Source organism: Podarcis pityusensis (genome assembly GCF_964106645.2).
Source record: "Podarcis pityusensis genome assembly, chromosome: 6".
In the NCBI taxonomy this organism is placed as follows: domain Eukaryota; kingdom Metazoa; phylum Chordata; class Lepidosauria; order Squamata; family Lacertidae; genus Podarcis; species Podarcis pityusensis.
The window spans coordinates 39,823,810-39,847,141 of NC_138030.1; the positions used below are offsets into that span (position 1 = coordinate 39,823,810).

Below are 23,332 nucleotides of genomic sequence, written 5' to 3' on the forward strand. Positions count from 1 at the left end.
GATGGTTACATCCCCATCCTCTGCGTGATCCTGCCTCAATTTCCTTTCGCCCCTGGCCACCAACTAGATTGTTACACACACACACCCCTTTGGCTGCAGCAGAGCCAGCCCTGCACACAGTACTGAGCTAGATGGGCCAATAGTTCTCTATGTTCCTGAGTCAGACTATCTATCCTATGTTCAGGCTAGAACAATGACTTGCAAGAGGGCCAGCAACATTTACCTATAGAGGCCTACCTGTAGAGGCTTGGTTTTTAAAGGCAACTACATAGCAATTAAGCAGCTGCAGTTTGTTCTAACCAATGAAGTAAAAGGGACTCTTTCACGCTAACCGAGTGCCATTCCTAAATTTCACTACAATCTAGATTTTAATCTCGTATAATGGTGAGGTGCATTTCTCCTCAGTTATGACAAACTAGTTCACCTCCATTCTAGGTCAAAACAACACTACTGTATAATTCTTTGGCTCACAAATTTGGCTTCCAAATAACTCTTTCCTGTCATCTTAAACGCTGTCAAGTCTCAGTCATCAGATTCTCCGTGAAACTACCAATATTGCTTTGCCTTTCAAAATGAAATGGAAGCATGGATATGGCTTCAATAGATGGCCCACTTTGCCAGCTGCCTGCAAAGGCCTGTGAAGTATTGGAAGTAATGCCCTATACTCCATCTTGCACAATTTCAGTGCCACTCATGACAGGTTCATGCACCCTACCTTCGCTGATGCTCTTTCTCAAACCGCTAGGAAAATATTATCTTGACATGGATGGCTGCAGGCACCGCAGTTGGATGACCAACCTGCCATCCTCAAGCTGCTCTTGCCCATTTCTTAGATGACCTGAATCTAATCCATTGCAAAGTCTGGCAAACACCAAGCAAAATGCTTTTAAAGTGATCAACATCAGTTCTGTGAATAAATATAGGGAAGGTAAATGGAAATGCAGCATGGGCAGTTCATTTTCCACACTAAGAAGAGCTGATTCTAGCAACTCACCCAAACCACAGACAGGAATTATCTTTCCAGACTTTGAACTATAGCAAATCATTTAACGATATCCTTGAGTTGTACAGTGACTAGCCTGGAGCAAAACATCTTTATAAAATAATACCTAAAACTGATATGGAGCACTGGAAACCATGTGAAAGACATGCTTAAATCATCTAAAAACACACTGAATAATTTCTCTACCCCAGATATCAGGAGTAGATTCAGACAACTGGGATCAATGCTTAAAATATACCTGTTTTTAACTGCACTATGGGTGAGTGGGGGTGACCACACAGTTCTGGCTTAGCACATGGCTGAGAGGGCTACAGATGACCACTTCCTCATATAGCCCTAGGCACCTAGACTGCAAGTTTCAAAACAGTTAACTGTGGTTCCAAGACAATCTGATTACCCTCCTTCCAAGCCTGCAGTTCATTTCCAAACTACAATACTCCCTTGTTGGACTAGCAATCATATGGCTCTTAGCCATTGGAATCTTCATTTACTTAGATTGCAGCAATGACTCTTTTTTTAATAAAAAGCTCAACAATTGAACTATCTCCCAGTACTTAATTAGCAATTAGATACAGAGCCTGTTACCATGATCATAGGTTCTTCAAAACACAGATGTCAGACAGAAAAATGCTTATATCTGAGTTTCTGAAGGGTGCAGATTAAGTGACATCTAGGATCTCTCCAATTCTAAAGTTTCAGAGAATTTAGAGTCTTAAATTTCTGGTCTCTTCACTTCTTATGCACTTGTTTAATGCAGTTCAGAATCTTTTCTGCCAATCTTATTTGTAGTCTTATAGAGCAAAAGGTCTGAATACAACCTTTTATGAGAATTATACCCTTCAGCAAGCCAATATTACAAAATTGTTTAATTGATCATTTGAAAATGTCTCCTGCATTTTATAGATTTTCACTTTTTATCAAATACAACACAAAACAGGATGAGCCACCAGCACCTTTCATGACCAAAGTCCCTATAGCTCTACATAGCAAAGTTAGTACAAGAACTCAGAAGTTATGGGAAGATGGTTTATCTGCATACCCTGTTCACAAATATGACTGAAGTGTACCTAGGGGTAAACATAACAGCAAAAAACCTAAGTCTATTTAAGGATAATTATGAAAAATGTTGGGTAGAAATTAAGAGAGACTTAGATAGTTGGTCAAAATTGAAACTTTCTTTGTTAGGCCGAATTGCTGCTATTAAGATGAATGTATTGCCAAGGATGCTGTTTTTATTTCAAACACTTCAGGTTTTGGACAAGACGGAGTGCTTTCAGAAGTGGCAGAGAGATATTTCTAAGTTTGTCTGGCAGGGCAAAAAGCCCAGAATTAAGTTTAAGATATTAACTGATGCAAAACAAAGAGGGGGCTTTGCCCTGCCAGACTTAAAGTTGTACTATGAAGCCGCAGCGTTTTGCTGGCTAAGAGACTGGCTACTTCTTGAAGACACTGATGTGTTGGATTTGGAAGGGTTTAACAATGCTTTCGGATGGCATGCATATTTGTGGTATGACAAGGTTAAAGCAAATAAGGCCTTTAAGAACCATATTGTCAGAAAATCACTGTTTAATGTCTGGACAAAATATAAAGACTTGCTGGAAAATAAGACCCCAAGGTGGCTTTCACCTTTGGAAGCTAAGGCCCGAAAAAGACCCAATATGGAGGCCAAATGGCCAAAATATTGGGAAATTCTAGAAAAAGATGGAGACAATTGGAAATTGCAGAGTTTGGAGAAAATGAAGGATAAAGTGCGAGATTGGTTACATTACGCTCAGATTAAAGAAGTTTTTTAAAATGATAAGAAATTAGGGTTCCAGGTGGAGAAATCGAAAATAGAAACAGAACTGTTAGAACCTAAGAGTAAGATACTTTCAAGGATGTATAACTTGCTGTTAAAATGGAACACACAAGACGAAATGGTTAAATCGGCTATGATAAGGTGGGCGCAGGACATTGGGCATAACATTATGTTTGAGGACTGGGAAAGGTTGTGGAGTATTGGATTGAAATTTACTGCATGTAACGCTTTGAAAGAAAATGTAATGAAAATGATATATAGATGGTATATGACCCCAGTCAAACTTGCAAAAATTTACCACCTGACTGACAATAAGTGTTGGAAATGTAAAGAGTGTGAAGGAACATTCTTCCACCTATGGTGGACATGCCCTAAAGTGAAGGCGTTCTGGGAAATGATTTATAATGAACTGAAAAAGGTATTTAAATATACCTTCATTAAGAAACCAGAGGCCTTTCTTTTGGGTATTGTCGGCCAAGGGGTGGTAAAGAAGGACCAGACATTTTTTATGTATGCAACAACAGCAGCAAGGATACTACTTGCAAAGCATTGGAAAACTCAAGATCTACCCACACTGGAAGAATGGCAGATGCAACTGATAGACTACATGGAACTGGCCGAGATGACCGGCAGAATTCGAGACCTGGGAGAAGAGAGGATTGAGGAGGATTGGAAGAAATTTAAGAACTATTTACAAAAATATTGCAATTTGAGTGAATGCTAAACAGGATGCTAGATCAATATAACTGAGCACCACTAAACTTAGATGATTTTAAGAAAATAAGTGAGATTGAGAAAATATAACTCTTTTTGAGGAGTAGAAGATTATGAAGCATAGAAGGGATATAAGATTGCAAATAAGATAATAAATTGCTGACAAAATGCTATAACGATGAAAGTGGGAGCGGGAGATGTGAGGAAGTCCAAAGAAAATGTGAAATTATGTCAAGATATATGTTACATTGGTTATTATGTGTATTGCTATTTGTAAAACCCAATAAATTTCTATAAAAAAAAAAAAACAAATATGACTGAAGTGGATCATTGGATAGAGGTGACAAAGCGGTAAACTTTTGTGAATTAACAACTAGAGTAGATGTCAGTAAAAGGATCCATAAGAGAGGGGAAGCTTAAAAAAATATTGACTAAATAGATTTAATCAGTTCGGTTAATGTATTTACATATGGCAAAAAACCCTTCAATTTCCAAGTCTTTTATTATGAAATAATGTTAATGATGTCCAAAGAGGATCAAAGCAAAGAAGTATGGGGAAGCAATTCCAGACTAAATATTAGTTGCAGGGGGAATCCCTTATTTGTACAAGCATTTGGCTGGTGGAGCAAACAGCCCATGAAAGCTACTTCCTTGTCATTAGGAAGTTCCTTACCACCACCAAGGTGAGTGAAAGCATCCCTTGTCAACCATCCTTTGAACTAAAACTAAGAAAGCAGAAGGTGAAATTTAGTGTTGGAAGTGGGGGGGGGGGGGCGGCTTGGAAGTATACAGAGCTGACCAAAAGGAAGATGTGCAAGTTTGATTATCCATCTTGTCATGAACAGACACCAAGTCATGAAAATTGCCCCACAGAAAGTCACAGAATCTTTCCTTACTGCCAGTCGCTTGAGCAGGTAAGCAGTAAAAACTGTTCTCTGTTACGTTGCAACATTTAAGACAACAGTCTTTTCAAATGGAGCTCATGGAATAGCTGAAGTAGATGCACAGATTCCATGCAGACATGCACCTCACCGTGCTGTCATGAACAGGATGCCTTCCTCCATTTTTGTCTTTTTTTCTTCACTCATTTTTTAGAGATAAGGCAAAGGGAGGAGAGAAGAGCAAGTGGTTCTCCAAGGAGCAATAAGAAAGTGGAAGTGAGAAAGAAGAACAGGACTCCGAAGTACAATTCAGAGCTGCACACAATTCCTTAGTGGCAAAGGGGACAAGAGTTTAGAATGATGTCCAGCAAGTACGTCACAGCCTCACAGATTCTTGCAACAGCAAGAAAAGAAAACCTCCCAGTTGCCTTCTCACAATGAACTTAAGCCACTGGATGAGCATATAGAGGAAACCATGTCATGGGAAGAAAGATTCTACTGCCCTAGAAGACTTCAGCAAAGGAAAAGGATGCAGAGAAAAGCACACTTAGGAGATTAGCTTAGTTTCCTCACAGATATATATAATATAGATCTGTATTTCTTGGCACTATCTCAACATTTACCTTTCACCTCAGCTGATAATATGCCTAAAGAGGCCAGCTGCACATAAAAATAAATTGCACAGAATCAAGAAGAAGGCTGTTTAAACATTTCAGTTCTCAGATTTCTCTTCTTGTTACTCTAAGCTGCAGTTAAGGAGCTAAAGGAACCAGAAGAAAATTTGTCTGTTCAGAAACTAGCCAGAACAGAAAAGGGGGGGGGGAGGGGAATGCTACATGGTTAGGTAATACAGATTTGTTAACCTCCGGAGTACATCATTTCTGTCTAGCAGGCAGACCCTATTTCATGTGCAACACAAAATTCTTTAATGAGCTGAAATACGAACGCATAGCTTGCTGCTTCATGCCAAAAACTGCTACACACGTAAGAGATTCATAAAACATGTCAAAATTGGTTTGACTCAGAGACATCTCTCTCTTCTATCGCAATTGGCAAGGAGTGGCGATGAAGGAGACTAAATTACAAGGGTCTCTTCCGTAAAAAGAGGCCATATGTGTAAATAACATCAGCAGGAGAAGATCTGGAAATCTTGCTAAAAATATGATGGTGTCGCCATGCAGAGAATTATGAGCGCACACAGAAACTTAAAGGAAAACAGAATAGTTAGAAGGGGGTAGGAAGCCAAGGACTGGGCTTGGTTTCATAACACTGTTTTATCTGAAAATAATAAATTTAAACAGAAGAGAGTTAAAAAGGAGCACACTCAAAGCTCAAAATACAGAGGAATCAAAGATATGTACTGCACAAAGAGAAAAGCAAGAAATCAAAAGAAACCTGACAAAAGAAGAATGGAAGCAATATCAAAGCACCCTACCCTCCTGAGATTTGCAAGGAGAGAATCAGAACTCAACGTGAGCCAATGTGTAGGGCTCACACCTCAACTTCATTAGAATTCATACAGGGAAATGTAATATAATTAGTTATAGGCAAGGCAGAAACAATGTATTCTTCCCTAGAAGTGCCAATCTCTGCATTATTTTGACTAAGGCTTGCAATCCCCTCTCATCAGATTATTATTTCTATTTGAAAGCAAAGACTTTGTTGTTTTTCTTAAAGTGCTATAGATTCCACAGTTTTGGAACGGCACAATTTTCATGGAATGTGGTCACTGCTATGGAACGGAACAGCATCCACAGATTTATGTAGAATCCCCTTAAAAAGAAGAGCATGTATCCTAAGAGAACTTTGAGTCAGCCTGCTTGTTCAGGCATATGGTGCTTTCTCTCCTGGGGCTGAATACATGGCAGCCAATGCTTGAATGCTCCCACACCCAACCCAACCCCCCCCCCACTCCCTCCTCCTTCCCTTAGAGAGCTAACTGAAGCAAGAAGAGCTTGTAACCTAGCCTTCTCCCTTATATGCTAAGGCTTCTATGCTTCTTTATTTATTTATTTTCTTTCACATGTGGGAACATGGTTCCAGAGGGGTTGTAGAATCACAAAATAGTAGAAATGTACGACCAGTGCCGTTCTTAGCAGAGCCAAATAATGCTGGTCCAGTTTATTTTTGCATGTGCCCCCACCCCCCTGCACAATACTGAGCTGAGATATTCACATACCCATGCAAAGAGCTATTTCTCCTCCCTTTACTGCAAGCCACAATTAAACCTGGAAATCTCTAACCATAGATTCCCATTTCACTTGAACCAGTTTCAGAACCGTGGTAAACTAGAGGCACCCTTTGCTCATGAGCCATGACAAAAGGGATCTGTTCGCAAGGCTCGTGCGTATCTTGCCTTAATAAGCTGAGCTACGACAGTCCGAATTGGCCCTATATTTTCACACAACCAATTTGATAAAACAATACCAGTCTGCGTTGCAAGCAAAGGCCAATTCTGTAGTCAGAATTAAACAAAAACAGATAGATTCTCATAGGACTGGGATATGATGCTCCCAAACCAGGAATTCCTGAAGTGGCAGATTCCAACTGCTGAACATCAAGGGTGGTGAATCATGTTCCACTGCCCGGTCCGAAAAGGGAAGGGCCACCCTGCTCTGCCGCTACCACCTAGCTGCTCCTTACACCTCTGCACATCCACATTTGCCACTGACGGATAAGCGCCATTGCCATCAGCGCTGATTTCTGACAAGGTGGTGCCAATTTGGGGTGAGATCTCACCCAAAAGTGACATGATCTTGCAAAAAATTGGCGCCAATGGAGGTGGTGCTTCTCCGTCGCTGACGGAAGTGGTGGGGCAGGTAGGTCGCCAGTGTGAGTGCTACCTGGTGGGGGGGCTCCTGGTGCCTAAGGCAGTGGTCTCAGCCTCCCTAATGGCTGGCCCAGCTCTGTTAAACATTCAGGGGCTTATGTACAACCCACATATAGTGAGAAACTTGTTTTTTCAAGAAGAAGAAGAAGAGTTTGGATTTGATATTCCGCTTTATCACTACCCTAAGGAGTCTCAAAGTGGCTAACACTCTCCTTTTCCCTTCCTCCCCCACAACAAACACTCTGTGAGGTGAGTGAGGCTGAGAGACTTCAGAGAAGTATGACTGGCCCAGCAGCTACATGTGGAGCTACATGTGGAGGAACAGGGAAGCAAACCCGGTTCACCAGATTACAAGTCCACCGCTCTTAACCAGTACACCACACTGGCTCTCAGCGTGCAGGTACTTCAACACAAAGTACAGTGGTACCTCTGGTTACGTACTTAATTCGTTCCGGAGGTCCGTTCTTAACCTGAAACTGTTCTTAACCTGAAGGACCACTTTAGCTAATGGGGCCTTCCACTGCCGCCGCACTGCCACTGCACGATTTCTGTTCTCATCCTGAAGCAAAGTTCTTAACCTGAGGTACTATTTCTGGGTTAGCGGAGTCTGTAGCCTGAAGCGTATGTAACCCGAAGCGTATGCAACCCGAGATACCACTGTACCTGCAAATCTTTGGGTTGTCTCCAGCCAAGTAATTTTGTAAGTAGAACAACTTCCACTTACACAACGGAACTTCTGCCAGAGCAGATTTTGGGATATGTGAGGGTGGATGCAAGTTTTGTTGCAGAAGTCATTCCACTCACACAGTGACTTAGTTGACTTCAGCCTGTTGCTCCTTGGCATTTAAATCCACCCCATTTTCTTATTCCCTTGTTGCATGAAGTAGTTCCAGAATCACTTCCATCTTGAATGCCCCCCCAAAATATTGCTGCTTGTAGCCACTCAGCAAGCATTTTAAGGAGAGGCCTTGGGAGGGCACTAAAGCCCCCCTAGCAGCCGGTCAGAGATGTTAGCAACACACTCGTATCTCAGACACCACTCAAACCGTTGGCTTTGGCAACAAACCTGACTTCCCTTATCAGCAAAGATACCTTTGAAGTGGTTGGCAGGCTTCCATCCACTGCTCAAACAAATGAGACCCTTCCTCGTATCACAGCCCTGAAAAGGATCTCTTCATCGTGAGATAGGAAGAGAAAAAACTTAATTAGATTAAGTCAGACCATATTGCAGGCTTCTTGCAACAGCAGCAGAACTTGACAGCCCAGGCTGAGAACGACATACATCTGAAAAGCTTCAAAAAAAACCCCAAATATAAATTGCTTCTGGAAGTTTGGAAGTTAATCATATTACAGACAAACATGCCAGAGCCTGACAGGCAGCATGCCTGCACCATCCTTGTAAGACCTTCCCTTCAAAACAAGAAGAATCTTGCAGGAAGAGACAAGAGGATTTGTTGTGGCCTGCACATTTCTCACTGGAGGGCTGGGCTACCTACTTCCACACATTTCACAGAAAAGTCACAGCTGCTTTTTGCTGTGAAGTCCATAAAAAGGCAGGACCCTTCTTTATGGGATCTGTTGCGATGTCAGGATTCACAGACAATAGCTGTGACAGGATGCATCTTCCAGGCTCTGAGAAAATGACCACAGGCTGTGACTGTGCCTCACACAGACCTTATCACAGCTACACAGGCCTATGTAGCCAGAAGGGTAGATTATAGTGGCAGGCTTCTCTTCTAACTATCCTTGAAAGGGGGCTTTGCTCCAGCGGGTGCAGAATGCAGCGGCTCATCTCTCGACTGAAACGCGCCCTTTGCAATTTGTCACAACCCAGCTTCAATTCCAGCACTTTGTGCATCTGGAAACTATCCCCAAATGAATCAGAATGAGCTTTTCGAATCTGGTAAGCTAGATACAGTGACCAGCCTTCTCCCTTCCAGGATATGTCATTTTTGTCCCCATTTGGGAAATACCTTCTTATGCATGCATCTTTAATTGCACATGGACATTACTTTATATGAAAGCGTGCTATTTATTAAATTTATATGCTGCCTCTCTGCCCAAAAGAGTCCCCACAGCAAGCACATCTGTGATAAAACAATACAATTAAAAGTAACATAAAAATTCAGCAGGTGTAGACTGTTTTCAGTTAAAGCAGTGTAACAAAAGCACCTGGTCAAATGTAAACAGGCACTGAGTTGTAAACTGGTTTCATGTAAATGGGAGCAGATGCTGTCACACTAAAGCAGTAACTCATATCATAAATGCATGTTTCTCCCCCTTGCTTTCTGCAGATCCACTGCTAGAGGGACTTCTCTTGTGCACATTGCCTATAAATTACAGTTGTACCTTCGATCCCGAACGCCTTGGTACTCAGACATTTTGGCATTCAACGCCGCAAACCCGGAAGTGAGTGTTCCAGTTTGTGAACGTTCTTTGGAACCTGAACGTCTGATGGGGCTTCCGCAGCTTCTGATTGGCTGCAGGAGCCTCCTGCAGCCAATCAGAAGCTGCGCTTTGGTTTCCGAACGTTTTGGACGTCGAACGAACTTCCGGAACGGATTCCGTTTGACTTCCAAGGTACAGGCTTCCTCCTACGGGGTGGGGGTGGGATTGGAATTCTTGCAAAGCCGTGCTCCCCCGTCCCCCCCCCCCATTTTACAGGCAGTGTGTGCAGTGCCAGATTTAGCTTTGATGAGACCCTAAGCTACTGAAGGTAATGGGGCCCTTTATATGTGATATTTAAGGGAGCAGGCTAGCAGGCGGGGCCCATTACTTACATAATAGGAGCCTACACAACACAAAACACTGTTGCTGTATGTAGGTTTTATTTTATTTGTTTTTTTATCTTATATTTTGGAAATGTACATCCAGGTTTTTTTTATTTAGTTTTTTTGGGGGCCCCCAAGAGAGTGGGGCCCTAAGCTATAGCTTGTTTAGCTTATATGTAAATCCATCACTAAGTGTGTGTGAGTCCTTCCAGCAGCGGATCTGCATTTTTGCAGAACTGTTGCTGGAGGAACTCCTCACACGTGATGCCTTCTTTCTCCTCCTCCCCTTCCCCACCCTAGGGCAGAAATAACCACTTCCCCAACCCTATCCCTTAAATGACCAACGTTAGAGATTTAAAAGTCATTCGTGCACTATCGTATGAATAGTTATGGACAGGTAGGTAACTGCACCCATCTGCAGAATTTGGCCTGTGAGGCCGATCCTGTTAAGGATCTGGCCCATGGACCCAAAAAAGTTTCTCATCCCTGCATTAAGGGATTTATATACCAATTGTAACACCCTGAACAATTCCCGGTAGCAAACTAGAACTAGTGCAGATCACTGGGCGCAGTTGCAATATGCTGACAGACTTTCACTCCTGTCAGCAATCATGCTGCAGCATTTTACATGAACTGCAGCTTGCAAATTAAGCGTGAGTTAAGCACCATATTGTAGTAATCCGCTTTGGAAGGTACCAATGCCTGAATCACTGTGGTCAAGCTGTCCCAGTCCAGGAACAGTCAAAAGCCTGGTAAGTGAAAGGCACTCCTAGCCATTGAGGCCACTTGGGTTTCCAGGGACAATGCTGAATCCTGCAGCACCCCCAGGCTGCTCCTTCAGAGGGAGTGCAGTCCCGTCCGGAACAGGCAACCAGCTAATTTCTGGGACCCAAGAGCCACTTGCCCACAGAGGACAGCTAATTTTCGCCTTGTGCGACATGCATCTTGATATTTTTCTTCACCTTGGATTGCTCTTAGATCACTGAATCATAGAGTTCGAAGGGACCATGAGGGGCATCTAGTCCAACCCCCTGCAATGCAGGAATCTTTTGCCCAAGGTCTGGCTCAAACCCACAACCCTGAGATTGTCTCATGCTCTACCAACTGAGCTAACTTTTGGAAATCATTCATGCGTTAGGGCACAGATACCCGTAACACTGAAAATTGTGATCAGTTGACTTCTGCAAATAGCCCCTAGGGAAACAATTAAAATACTTTATTTGCAGCCACACTCACCCAGTGGCTGCAAAAGCATGGATCTCTTGTTTAACAAAAATTACAAATATCAACATTGTTTATGTGCTGGATTTGAAGTACACAATCTTGCAACAACATAAAATGAAGTTGGAACAAATTGCAATTTAATGTCTAGTCCATTTGCAAAACAGCTGGAAATCAACTATCTTATTTCCCTTGAATAATATCTGAAGGGGTTATTTTTTTAAATAACAGCTGCTTTCAGACATTTAGATGGCATGTAGCAAGTACAATTATACATACTAAATGAAGCACTTAGAAATGGTGCGGTCCCTACAGTGCTGCTTTCTTTCATAATTCTACATTTAGACACTGGCTATTGGCTGGTTAACAAATCTGCCCCTTAAGCACTTTGATATTTGGGCTTTATCAGTAGTCTTGTGCTAGTTCACACTTGTCAGGTTGATTGGGATGCAGGAAATTGAGAGAGCTTTCCAGCAAAGAGCACAATCACCAGTGGCTCTGGGTTCAGTCACAAACTATTTCCATTCCGCATATCACATGTCAGTCTGAGAAAGGTTCCCCAGGAGGGACTGGTGCAAAGAATTATGTGCTAGTGACACATAGCAAGCGTAAAGAGAGTTAACAGAGGAAACTATCCTGGCATTTGACCAACTTGGCAGACCTGTTATCTGGATACTAGATTCTAACAAGTAACAGCTCCTGTCTTTGCAAAACCTGAGGCAAAACAACAGAGCTCTGCTTGTGGAAAACAAACCAAGATATTTTTTTTTACGTGCCATTTAAAATCATGTTATCTATATTAATTTTCTATTCCCATAGTAGGTTACTTCATTGTTGTACTTTTTCTTAGCAATGTAACCATTAGCTTCCTTCCAGTCCACCATTTCATGCTTTATAAAAAAAATAGGAGAGGGAGGGTAATTCAATTTTCCCTACTAGACCTAATTTAGTAGGGAGGGCCTAGAACAGCCTTCTCCAACTTGATACCTTCCAGATTATTTTTTTAAACTACTGTTCCCGTTGTCCCTGACCACTGGCCAGGCTAGCCAGAGCTGCTGGGAGTTGGAATGCAACAACGTATGAGCAGCGCCCATTAGGGAAGGCTGTCCTAGAATGTGCAGTGCAGGGCAACCTATACAGAAGCCTCTGGCAGGTTGCAAAGGTGCAAATTGGTGGCATCATGAGCCACTGCAAAGCAGCCCCAACTCCGCCCAACCTCACAGCACAGTTCAGAAGTAGCTGTTCAGAAGTAACTGGACCTCATCTCCTTAGCTTCTGCACCATGATGACCAAAAGAGCATTCAATAGCATGTTGCCACTACTGCCAGAAAAAAAGGGCACAAGCTCTATGCAGATTTTTCAATACAGTCATACCTCGAGTTGAATGTGCTTCAGGTTGAGTGCATTCGAGTTGCGCTCCGTGGCAACCCGGAAGTAACAGAGTGTGTTACTTCCGGCCTTTGCCACTCGCGCATGCGCAGACGCTCAAAATGACGTCACGCGCATGTGCGGAAGCAGCGAAATGTGACCCGCGCACTCGCAGACACACTGTCGCATCTTGCGTTCCGTTCGGGATGCGAACAGGGCTCTGGAACGGATCCCGTTCGCATCCTGAGGTACCACTCTAGAGAGGATTTAAGCAAAGACTTAATCCCAAGAAAGCATGCACTGGATTGTAGCCTGAGTCACTCATTTTTCCATACCATATGTACTTCAGTCAAACCTCGGATCCTGGAACACCTCAGTTTCAGAACGTTTCAGCTCCTGAACACTGAAAACCCAGAATTAAATGTCCTGGTTTTTGAATGTTTTTCGGAAGCCGAACGTTCAACGCGGCTTCTGCTGAGTGCAGGAAATTCCTGTAACCAATTGAAAGCCGTGCCTCAGTTGCCGAACATTTCAGAAGCCGAACAGGCTTCCGGAACACATTATGTTCAACAACTGAGGTTTGACTGTAATTAATAGGAGTGTAGCCAAAGAATGCCATTTTACTTTGAATGGCAGCTACACAGTTAAAACTACAGAAGTCTTTGTGTAGGCAAAGTTAAAGAAATATCCAAACTCTTGATTTATTTGCTACTTTTTTATTTTAGCTATCCTCCAAGATGCTCAAGGTGGCAAACATCATTCTCTCAAGTGAGGCTAAGAGATAATGACTGCTCCAATATCACCTAGTCAATTGATGTAGAGTTTTGAACCCAGGTCTCCCTGGTCCTGGTAAAGCGCTCTTAACCCAGGGATGGGGGTCAAGGGATAATGGGAGTTGAGTCCAACAACATCTGGAGAGCCACAGGTTCTCCATCCCTGCTCTAACCAACAATGCACATGGGTATCTGATCACCAAATTACAGTGAAAGTAACCAAGTGGGGGTGGGGACAATGCTTCCAGCCAAGTGACTGTGTTATATTAGAACACTTTCCCAAAGAAATCCTTTGTGCTTGCCAGCCAGCCGATTTGTTTTTCATGTTGTCCTCAAGAGTATAATGTAGAAACATTACTTATCCTCTACGAAGATTAAGGGAAACTAAAGGGTTCCTGTTACTCAATAATCCCTTCTAAGTACTTAATCAATGATAATTTAATTAGCAAAAAGTTTCAGAAGGTCAAATAAAGCTGTTACTTTCACATTACTTGGAAACAAATGGTACTGCCACCTCTGCTTCAGGAGCACCACACAAATACAGGCATTTCAGAATGTAAAATGAACACATAGGCCTGAAGGGTGCTAGACATACCCTTAAACATTCCTGATAGGATTATAGGGCAATGCAATGCCTTTAAGTATCCTCTGCTACTAGGGTTTTTGAATAATTATGCTATCTGTAATTCCCCCCCCCCCCCTGTATTTGTTTATTGTTATTTTAGTTCTTTTTTCTGGTTAGCCAGCTTCAACTTTTTAGAAAAGGCAGGATGTGCATGTTTAAACCAAAAAAATAAAGAAGTGTCAGGTAATGCACATACCCATAGGCAGTGACTTCATAAAAGCTTGTTATCACTATTAAACTTTTCCAGATGGTTTAAAAAAGGGGGGTAATTGGACATGATCCCATGCATGCCAACCCTGATCTAGAGGCTGCCACACCATACCTAGCCATATTTAATAAATGCAAGGGATAATCCATTTAATTCCCTTTTTTATCTTTTAAAATGAAGCAATGATAAGGGGAAGAGGTAGTTTTGGAGAAGTCTGTATCCCTGCTCAGCGCCCTGCTTTGTAAAAAGCTATTTCACCACTGCCATGATTACATTTTATAGAAAAGGAGCGCTCTGCCTGATTATAAAACATGCATAATAGTCACAGAGAGGTCCTGGCCTCAAAGTATTGCCTACTGGGTGCAATAGGATCACTCTGAAAGCCACTTGCATTTGAGAAGCACAGCAGGACACCAATGGAAGAAATTACACTACTGTAATCTTGATTCTCTTGTGCTAGGAAGCTGCTGTTAGGGTAACCCTTGCTCACTTAGGATTCTGCCAGGACAAGTATCTCAAAATGCTTGGGTCCTAAACCATTTGGGTCTTTAAAAAGATCAAAACCAGCACTTTGAATTGAGCCCAGAAGCTAATTAGTAACTCAATGAAAAACATGTTTGACCTATGTGCCCAAATCAACAGCCAGTTAGCTTCATACTGGATCAACTATAATTTCCAACCAGTCTTTAGACGCAGCTCCACATACAGCACATAACAGTAATCTAATTCAGATGCAACAAGGGGACAAATTCACTTGTGTTATGTCACCAAAAGCCATCTCTGAAGCTATGAAATAATGCATGTAGCAATAAAAGCATTACCTTTTTGAAAAGTCGCCCAGAATCCTCACTGACTTGAACAAACCGAGGGATGATGTTGTTCAGGTAGATGTCACTTAAGGTGGTGTGGTCCCTGCTCTCCCGCTTCACCTGGTTTAAAAGGAGGTTCCAGCAATTGACAGGTGAAAGAACATTCTGATCCTTCCTGCAGGAAAAGCAGAACCAAAATATTATTTTTATCCTTGTCTTTTTCCATAGAAGAGGCAAAGGTGATGCAATACAATATACTGAACTTTTCTTAGGTACCATTGTATAGTAGTAATGTACATGTACTATGAAACATTGAAGTTTTCAAAATGCAAAAATTGAGGCAGTTATCAGGAATTAAAGCACAACTTTTACAACAATTTACAATTCCAGTTGCTGGAACTATGGGAGGGGAGATTGCTTTTGTGCTCATGTTGTGATCCCTGGCTTCTCACGGGCATCTGGACGGCCAATGTAAGTAAAAAATACTGGACTAGATGGGCCATTGGCCTGATCCAGCAGGCTATTTGTATGTTCTTATGTACACAACCTGCTGCTGCCATGAGTGCTGGAAGCAAGACCACTTCCTGCTGCAAGGCCCATTTTCACCTGGCCTAGGGGGCGGAATCCAGACTCACTCTGAGCAGCTAAAAGCTTCCTGGGAGTCCACTGGGACATTGCTAGAATAACTCTTGGGTTGGGGCAACTGGCTAAAATGTTTTAAAAGTTTTAAACAGTTCTAATTTTGGTTCTTCTGTTTCATTTTTGTTGGGTTGTTGATGGTTAAATGTTTAGTTGGAGTCGGCGGTTACTTTAATTTGGGTATAACTGTAAACTGTTGTTATTGTTATTTTAATTGTTATTGGTTTTTATTGATGTATTGATTTGTTTGTTGATTGTATAAGATATCTTGTTTTGTAATGTTTGGCGTTTTGCTGTTTTCTATGTTGTAAGCCACCCAGAGTGGCTAGGGAAACTCAACCTGATGGGTGGGAGATATAGAGATATAGATGATAGATATAGATAGATACAGATATATAGATAAATGTAATGTAAACTTATTTAAAGATTATTGTTCTTTGTTATTTATACATCATTTTTCACCAGAAAGGTCTTAAATTAGTTCCTAGTGATGATAAAACCCAAGCTAAGATTGCACTGTAAGCCACTAAACCCTGCAAAATTAAGCCAAATAAGATAAAAATACAATAAAATTTAAAATATTGTTTCATTCTCTTTCGGAATGATCATCTTCAGGGTGAAGTATCACTAAAGCTCCTGATGGCTTTGCTAGCAGTCTCTTTCCACCGATCTGTACAAACCAGATTTCAACAAGATCATATCCGTAAATCAACCCTAGTAGAGAAATATTAGATGACATGCTGAGAGAAAGCTACAGGTCTGCTACTTGAGGACCTTGTGAACTGTAGCCTTCCAGAAACTGAATGTTCACTATCAGGGAACAGAAAGTAGGGCGGTAACTTTCTCAGAACAATGACCACAATCACTTCTCCTCGGAGCAGCCACGAGGCGCATCTCACGACAGGATGTTTAACAAATGCTCACTAACTCACCATTTATCCTTACAGCAAAGTATTGATAAAAATAACAGGGCTTTTAAATATAACACACCACTGGCTGTATAAATAAACAACTTCCCTGGGCTCTCTTAGGACACTATGATTCTTTTTCTTTGAAAGGAGAATGGCTGCACAGCACCTTACAATAATCTATACTGAATTTTTCAAAAACAACAGCTATAACATTGAAATAGACTTACATAGTGTCAAAACCTCTTGCTCTATTCTCCTGTAATGTGTTCTCCTCATTGCTACGGCCTCCAAAAAAATCTTAGCAGAAAAGCACACAAATGAAGATTAGGACCAAACTGCGGGAGGCAGTGGAAGACAGGAGTGCCTGGCGTGCTCTGGTCCATGGGGCCACGAAGAGTCGGACACGACTAAACGACTAAACAACAACAACAACAACTCACTTATCTGGGAAGAAGAAGAAGAGTTTGGATTTGATATCCCGCTTTATCACTCCCCTTCAGGAGTCTCAAAGCAGCTAACATTCTCCTTTCCCTTCCTCCCCCACAACAAACACTCTGTGAGGTGAGTGGGGCTGAGAGACTTCAGAGAAGTGTGACTCGCCCAAGGTCACCCAGCAGCTGCATGTGGAGGAGCGGAGATGCGAACCTGGTTCACCAGATTACGAGTCCACCACTCTTAACCACTACACCGCACTGGCTCTTAGACACTAGGTCAAGACCCTTTTTAATTTTCAGTTACAAAAATTAAATGACAACAGAGTGGGGAATAAGTCCAATCCTCTCCCATTTGCCGTCACTTATTAGTGAGACAACCACAGTCGTAGTGGGGATCTGATTCAGAACATGGGTTTTTTTGGCCAAAAGTCCATAGTCAACCCTGGCATCCATGGATTATCAGAGGTGCAATTCACAGCAGGGGTCAAGCAGCAGCCAGGGGTGAATGCTGTCTATAATGGAGACCAGCGATATCTTCTCCCCAAGGTGCTTAAGACAAAATCAAACGCAAGACTGTGCATGTTCTATGTTCCTCTCGCCCATCAAAATTCTGCACAAATGAAGCCTCAGTTCATTGATGGGGTTGCATTATGCAAAGTTAGTAAGTGTACATCTATATATCTTGCAACATTTTCTTTCTTTCTTTCAAGAGAAGTTTTTCCATCCACTCTCTATAATAATATAATATATTATATTCTCTCTGCATGATTATCTTGTCACCTCTGACTTGCCTTTTCTCTAAACCAGGGGTGGCCAACTCCCAAGAGACTGCGATCTACTCAGAGAGTTAAAAACTGGCAGTGATCTACCCCCTTTTTTGGGGTTCAGCTCAAAGTTGCTGAACTTTTTTTTAGGAAGGGGGAAGGCTCAATTTTGGGGGGCAGGCCAAAACTGTTGAGCTTTTTTAGGGGAGCCAAACTTGTTGAGCTTATTTGGGGGGAGACAGTGATCTACCAGTGATCTACCACAAACATCCAGTGATCTACTGGTAGATCACGATCTACCTCTTGGACGTGCCTGCTCTAAACTAAAAAGTCCCAAATGCTGAAACCTTTCCTCACACAGGGAAGTCGTTCCACCCCCTTAATCATTTGGGGGCTCTATTCCTGTCCCTTGGAAAGGCCCAAGGCAGGCCCGGGCAGCCCAGTCATTCAAGGTCTTCTGTGCCACCATAAGGGCGAAAAACTCACTATTCTAAAATTAAAGCAGAGGTTTGAAAGATGCCATTTTATGCATGCACAGCAAATGTGTAGAAAACATATAACCCTGTAAGTAGGCAAAGAAAAATGGGTAGGGAGAACTCAGTGTAAAAAGCAGGAGGAAGGATGGAAACACTCATGAGGGTAAAGGAGTAGCTAGACTGTAGACAACAGGGATGAAGGGCTGCTAAAAGTAAAAAAAAGGAGCAAATGGGGACTGGGATGCAGGGCACATCAGGGGACTCTGTAGCAGACTTGGAATAATCCAGGGATTAAGGGGATATTTGTAGTGCTGAAAGAACAGCCTCTGCTTTTGGATTCGTTCAGCAACTATAAGCAGGTGTTATAAAAATCACTGAGAATACAGGATCTTTACTGGATTATTCCAAGGCAGCTACAAGAAGTAGTTCAAGGCAATTATTTTTTCCAAAGGGTTAACTGAATGGTATGATCATCTCAGTTTTAAGTCTGTTTGGGGTTTAAATGTCTGTGAAAGGGGAGAATGTTTTGTACACAAATGAGTTTGCTTTGCTATCCAGAGAACCAGAACATACTTAGGATAATGTGCAATAGAAAGAGATTTTGATTAACCTATTACTATGCTTTCTTATTGTTAGAATTCTTATATTCAAACTTATTATTTCCTTAGTAAAGCAGAAACCTAGAATTAGCCATGATTTTGTAAATAATTAAGTTGGAATCATAGAACTGTAGCATTCGAAGGGATCCCAAGGGTCATTTAGTCCAACTTCCTGCGATGCAGGAATCTCAACTAGATCATACATGACAGATGGCCATCCAACCTCTGCTTAAACAATAAGCCACCTTTAGCTCTGCTTTATACTCTGAATTTATTTTCCCTTCTAGAAAGCGAAAAACAAAAGAACAAAAGGGTGTGGGCAGTTGTGAGGGGAAAAAATCCATGTAGGCTGTTGAAGAATAAAATCCTTATTTTTTTCAGCATCCTGAGACCTCATTTTGGATGCGCTTCAGTTTTTACATTTCTTCTTCTCTTTCTTGAAAACCAACTCATAAGCAGTGGGGCCACGACAGATGTAACTGTGAACTATGGGTTTAAGGCAGGGGTAGGCAAACTAAGGCCCAGGGGCCGGATCCGGCCCAATCACCTTCTAAATGCGGCCTGCGGACAATCAGCATGTTTTTACATGAGTAGAATGTGTGCTTTTATTTAAAGTGCATCTCTGGGTTATTTGCGTTCATATTTTTTTTCAAAATATAGTCTAGCCCACCTCATGGTCTGAGGGATGGTGGACCGGCCCATGGCTGAAAAAGGTTGCTGACCCCTGGTTTAAGGATTGGGTCACATGATTTCATACTTCCCTTTCCTCTCTGACTCACCAACAAGAAAATGCTCTTGGTTCCTCCTCCCACATTTCCCATTCTAGTTTTGCAGCACCATCTGACTATTGGTAACTCTGGTTTGGGGTAATCTTAAAGTTCAATTCAGGATCTGGGCAAATCCTGCAGTCCATTCCTAACCAACATTCCTAAACAACTATCTGAATTTTATAAGACATTTAAAGGCAGCCCTGTTTAGGGAAGCTTTTAGTATGTGATGAATTCTTGTATTTTAGAAGCTCCCCAGAATGGCTGGGGAAACCCAGCCAGATGGGCAGGGTATGTATGTATGGATAGATAGATAGATAAAAATAATTATTACCCCAAGCCATGAATAATGACAGATCTACAATTTTTCACTGGCCTTGCGCACCAAGCCAAATAAAGAAATAAAGTGCAATCACTAGGCCCCTTCCCCACCTGTCAAATCCTTCTAGCTTTTGTCAATGGGAAAGGCTTGGGTGAAACTGTGGCCTGCTGGTTTGGCTCTTCATGACTAAGCCTCTCTGAGGGCCTTGGCCATGCAGCTGCCAAACAGTCCTTGGCCGTCCTCTCAGCTCTTGAGCTAGAGGTTTGTCAGGGATCTGCAACAGACAATTTTATCTGTCTAGCTTTGAAGTTAAGAAGAAAGTCAGCTACTCATCCCACTTTTTGGAGGGCTGCGTTGTGAGCAGATATGCTGAAGCCTGTTTAAAGGCAGGTTCCTTCTCTGGAAGTTGTGGTCTTCATCTGCTGTGGCTGCCATCTTTGTTATTCTACGCATGCACTAAATATGCACATTTGTGCAGAGAGGGGCGTTTAAGGCTGCCTGCCAGCTGAAGAACCCTTTTTCTACACATACTACTTTGAAAAGATACTGCAACCTGTCAGCAACAAAAACTATGGAGGAGGCCAGGTATTACAAACACAATATGTATACTGCCTTGCTAAAGCAAGAGCAGTAACTGAGATAGCAGGTGGGAAGGTCACCTACAAGTCTCAATGAACTGTGCCAGTGTGGTGTTGTGGTTAGAGTGCTGGACTAGAAATGGGAGACCAGGGTTCAAATCCCCACTCAGCCACAAAGTTCGCTGTGTGAGCCTAGGCCAGCCACTGCCTCTCAGCCTAGCCTACCTCACAGGGTTGTTGTGAGGCGAAAATTGAGCGGAGGTGAAGTATGTAAACCACCTTGAGCTCTGTAAAAGGAGCTGTCATCAGACAACTTCCCAGGAGATTGTATTTCTGATTTTCTAACTTGCCTAGATTACTTAGTTTCCTTTTATCATTTGTTTACAGGCACTCTTTTTTCCACTGTATTGTGTAATACTTGGAAGGGACAATAATAAAAATATTGTTTTAAGCCAGACTATGGCAGGAATGTTTCCAACAGCTGTAGAATTCACTTTAAAGCTCATCTGGAATTAAACAGAGGAGGGTGTTTCTCCCCACGAAAGCAAGCCACACAAAATCTTCCTTTTAAAAACGGGAAAGGGGGTGGGAAGAGAACAGTTGGGCATCCAAATCAGAGGACACAATTATCAAACAGGCTGATTCATCCTAAAGATCATGAGGATAGCTGGCAACACACACTTCCACTGGCGCACAGCCATGCTTTCTGGTAATACAGAAAGTATGAAACTCATTTGCGGGGTTGCCTTCTTTGCATACGGACGGGATACGCCACATGTAGAAGCCTCTGGCTCAAGAGAAGAGAACAGCCTTCCACAACTCAATATAGAAAGAACACCCAGCGAGTCTTCCCACTCCTGACTAAAAGCAGATAAAGGGCGGGTAGCTGCCAATTCAACAATTACAAAACTATTACAAAAGACCATTGAGCACAGTGTTCTTGATTAGGGGTCAAATATTCCACCAGATATTTCTCAAATGTCCCAACTCAGCATTTCCACATGGTTCGTCAGGAACCATTTGTGCTGCATGGGAAGCTGTAGTGGGGGCATCAGTGGGGAATGTGGGAGATGCAGAGAGCCCCCCCCCATGTTCTGCTTCCAGGACAGGTTACAGGCAGGTCCAGTGTGTGCTGATGGCACCAGAAATATAGCAGCAAAGGTGGACTAATTCTCAAGACCACACTATTTACACTATCAACTAGAACTGATATGATAAAGGGAAGGGTAGATCATAACTCCTCTCCTCTACAATTCCAATCCTGGCCTTGTTAGTTGGAGTTGATGGTTATTGGAGTCCAACGACATGTGGAGGACCACAGGTTTCTCACAGCTGGTATACTAGTGGACTAGGACCAATGACACCTGGGTTTAAATCCCTGCATGGGTGTGAAGCATATTGGGTGTTTATGGACGCATTACTTTCTCTCTCTCATTCTAATCCAGCAGTTCTCAACCTGTGGGTCCCCAGATGTTGTTGGACTAAAACTCCCAGCATCCCTGAGCTCTGGCCTTGCTAGCGAGGGGTGATGGGAGTTGTAGTTCAACAACATCTGGGGACCCACAGGTTGAGAAAGTCTGTAATCCAACTCATAAGGTTACTATAATGATAAAATAGAGGGGCATATCCTCCTGATCTTTTCAGAAGGGGTCTAAGGTAAACATGTATAAGGAACAACAAATAGTTTGCACCTCTGAACCAGTATAAAATGTTCACACATGCATACACAAAAAGATAGCAGTTCCTCTACTACAGTACATGCACAGAATAACCAGTTTTTAAGCCAAGATTCATAATTATTCTTCTGTGTATTTTACTTCATGTTTCAGCTTCTAGGATATATTTTCCACTGTGATGCAAATGCAGCACCATCTTCCTGATGGAGTAGGATGCAGTCCCAAAAAACAAATCCCTTATTCCATTGTCAGAAGATAACAGAAGTTTCCTGCCAGAAAAACGCTGTTAACTTTCCTAGAAATGTTAAGAATACAGATTACTGTTGACTTCCATTGTTCTTTCCATAGACAGGGAGGGCGAAGCCGGGGGGGGGGGGAGAGAGAAAGATTGGATCTCTAGTAAGAAACAGATTATAGTTTCATTTAAAGAACAAAACACAAGAATGGCACTTTCAAAGCAGCTGATCTGGCAGAGTTTCTTGCCCTGTGAAAAATATCACAGGAAATGACTGAAGTTTGCAATCTGGATTGTTTCAAGGTTCAGTGTGTAAGGGAAGTGAGAGAGCCAGGGTGAAGCAAAACTACTACTTAGCTTTGCTTGCCAAGGAAAGCCAGCACGTACAAGAGGGGAAAATGTTCACATTCCCTGGACTTGTGTATGTATGCTGCTACAACAGACAAAAGCCAACAAAAGGATCAAAAGGCAGCACTCCTCAAACTTGACAATAAGCTGGCTGGGACACACAGGCTCTTTCTTCTTATATAAAAATAGCAAGAGGTCTGCCAGTCTAATGGACTGTACTTATGCTACTCCATAAAGTTTACAGGCTTCGCATTTCTTAGCCACCTGGCTATGCATTTTCATATGACACTGTGCTAGTGCAAAAGAGTTCGCAGGGGGTCATCTTACAGCAAGTGGTTGATCTGCTCCAATACAACCATGGTCAGGATCTATTTTAGCTGCTGTAACATCACAGGCGGGGATTAAGCAGCTTGGGGCTATACAATCAAGAATTAAGGGAAACTGGGAACACTTGGGAGGTTGCCTATACGCTGTGGGCTTTCAAATAATACTTTCCTTGGTGCAAATTGAGTGGAACAGCCATTGGGTACCAAAATCCACTTGTTTCTTTTTAGTGTCAGGAAGAGAGACTCTTAGTAGCAC

General features: G+C 42.3%; 1 protein-coding gene across 7 annotated transcripts in view; it reads right to left on the bottom strand.

Annotated features, from left to right (window-relative positions):
- The window catches only part of SRGAP2 (SLIT-ROBO Rho GTPase activating protein 2), a 198,845-nt gene that overhangs the window by 101,063 nt on the left and 74,450 nt on the right, over window positions 1-23,332 (bottom strand). For 6 of the 7 annotated variants that reach the window (XM_081009025.1, XM_081009023.1, XM_081009024.1 and 3 more), the window contains exon 4: window positions 15,014-15,176. In XM_081009025.1, coding sequence (XP_080865151.1) covers window positions 15,014-15,176 — 163 coding nt within the window. Of the gene's footprint in view, window positions 1-8,318; window positions 8,479-15,013; window positions 15,177-23,332 lie in introns of those variants that run through there. The other variant, XM_081009027.1, reaches the window with a different exon arrangement.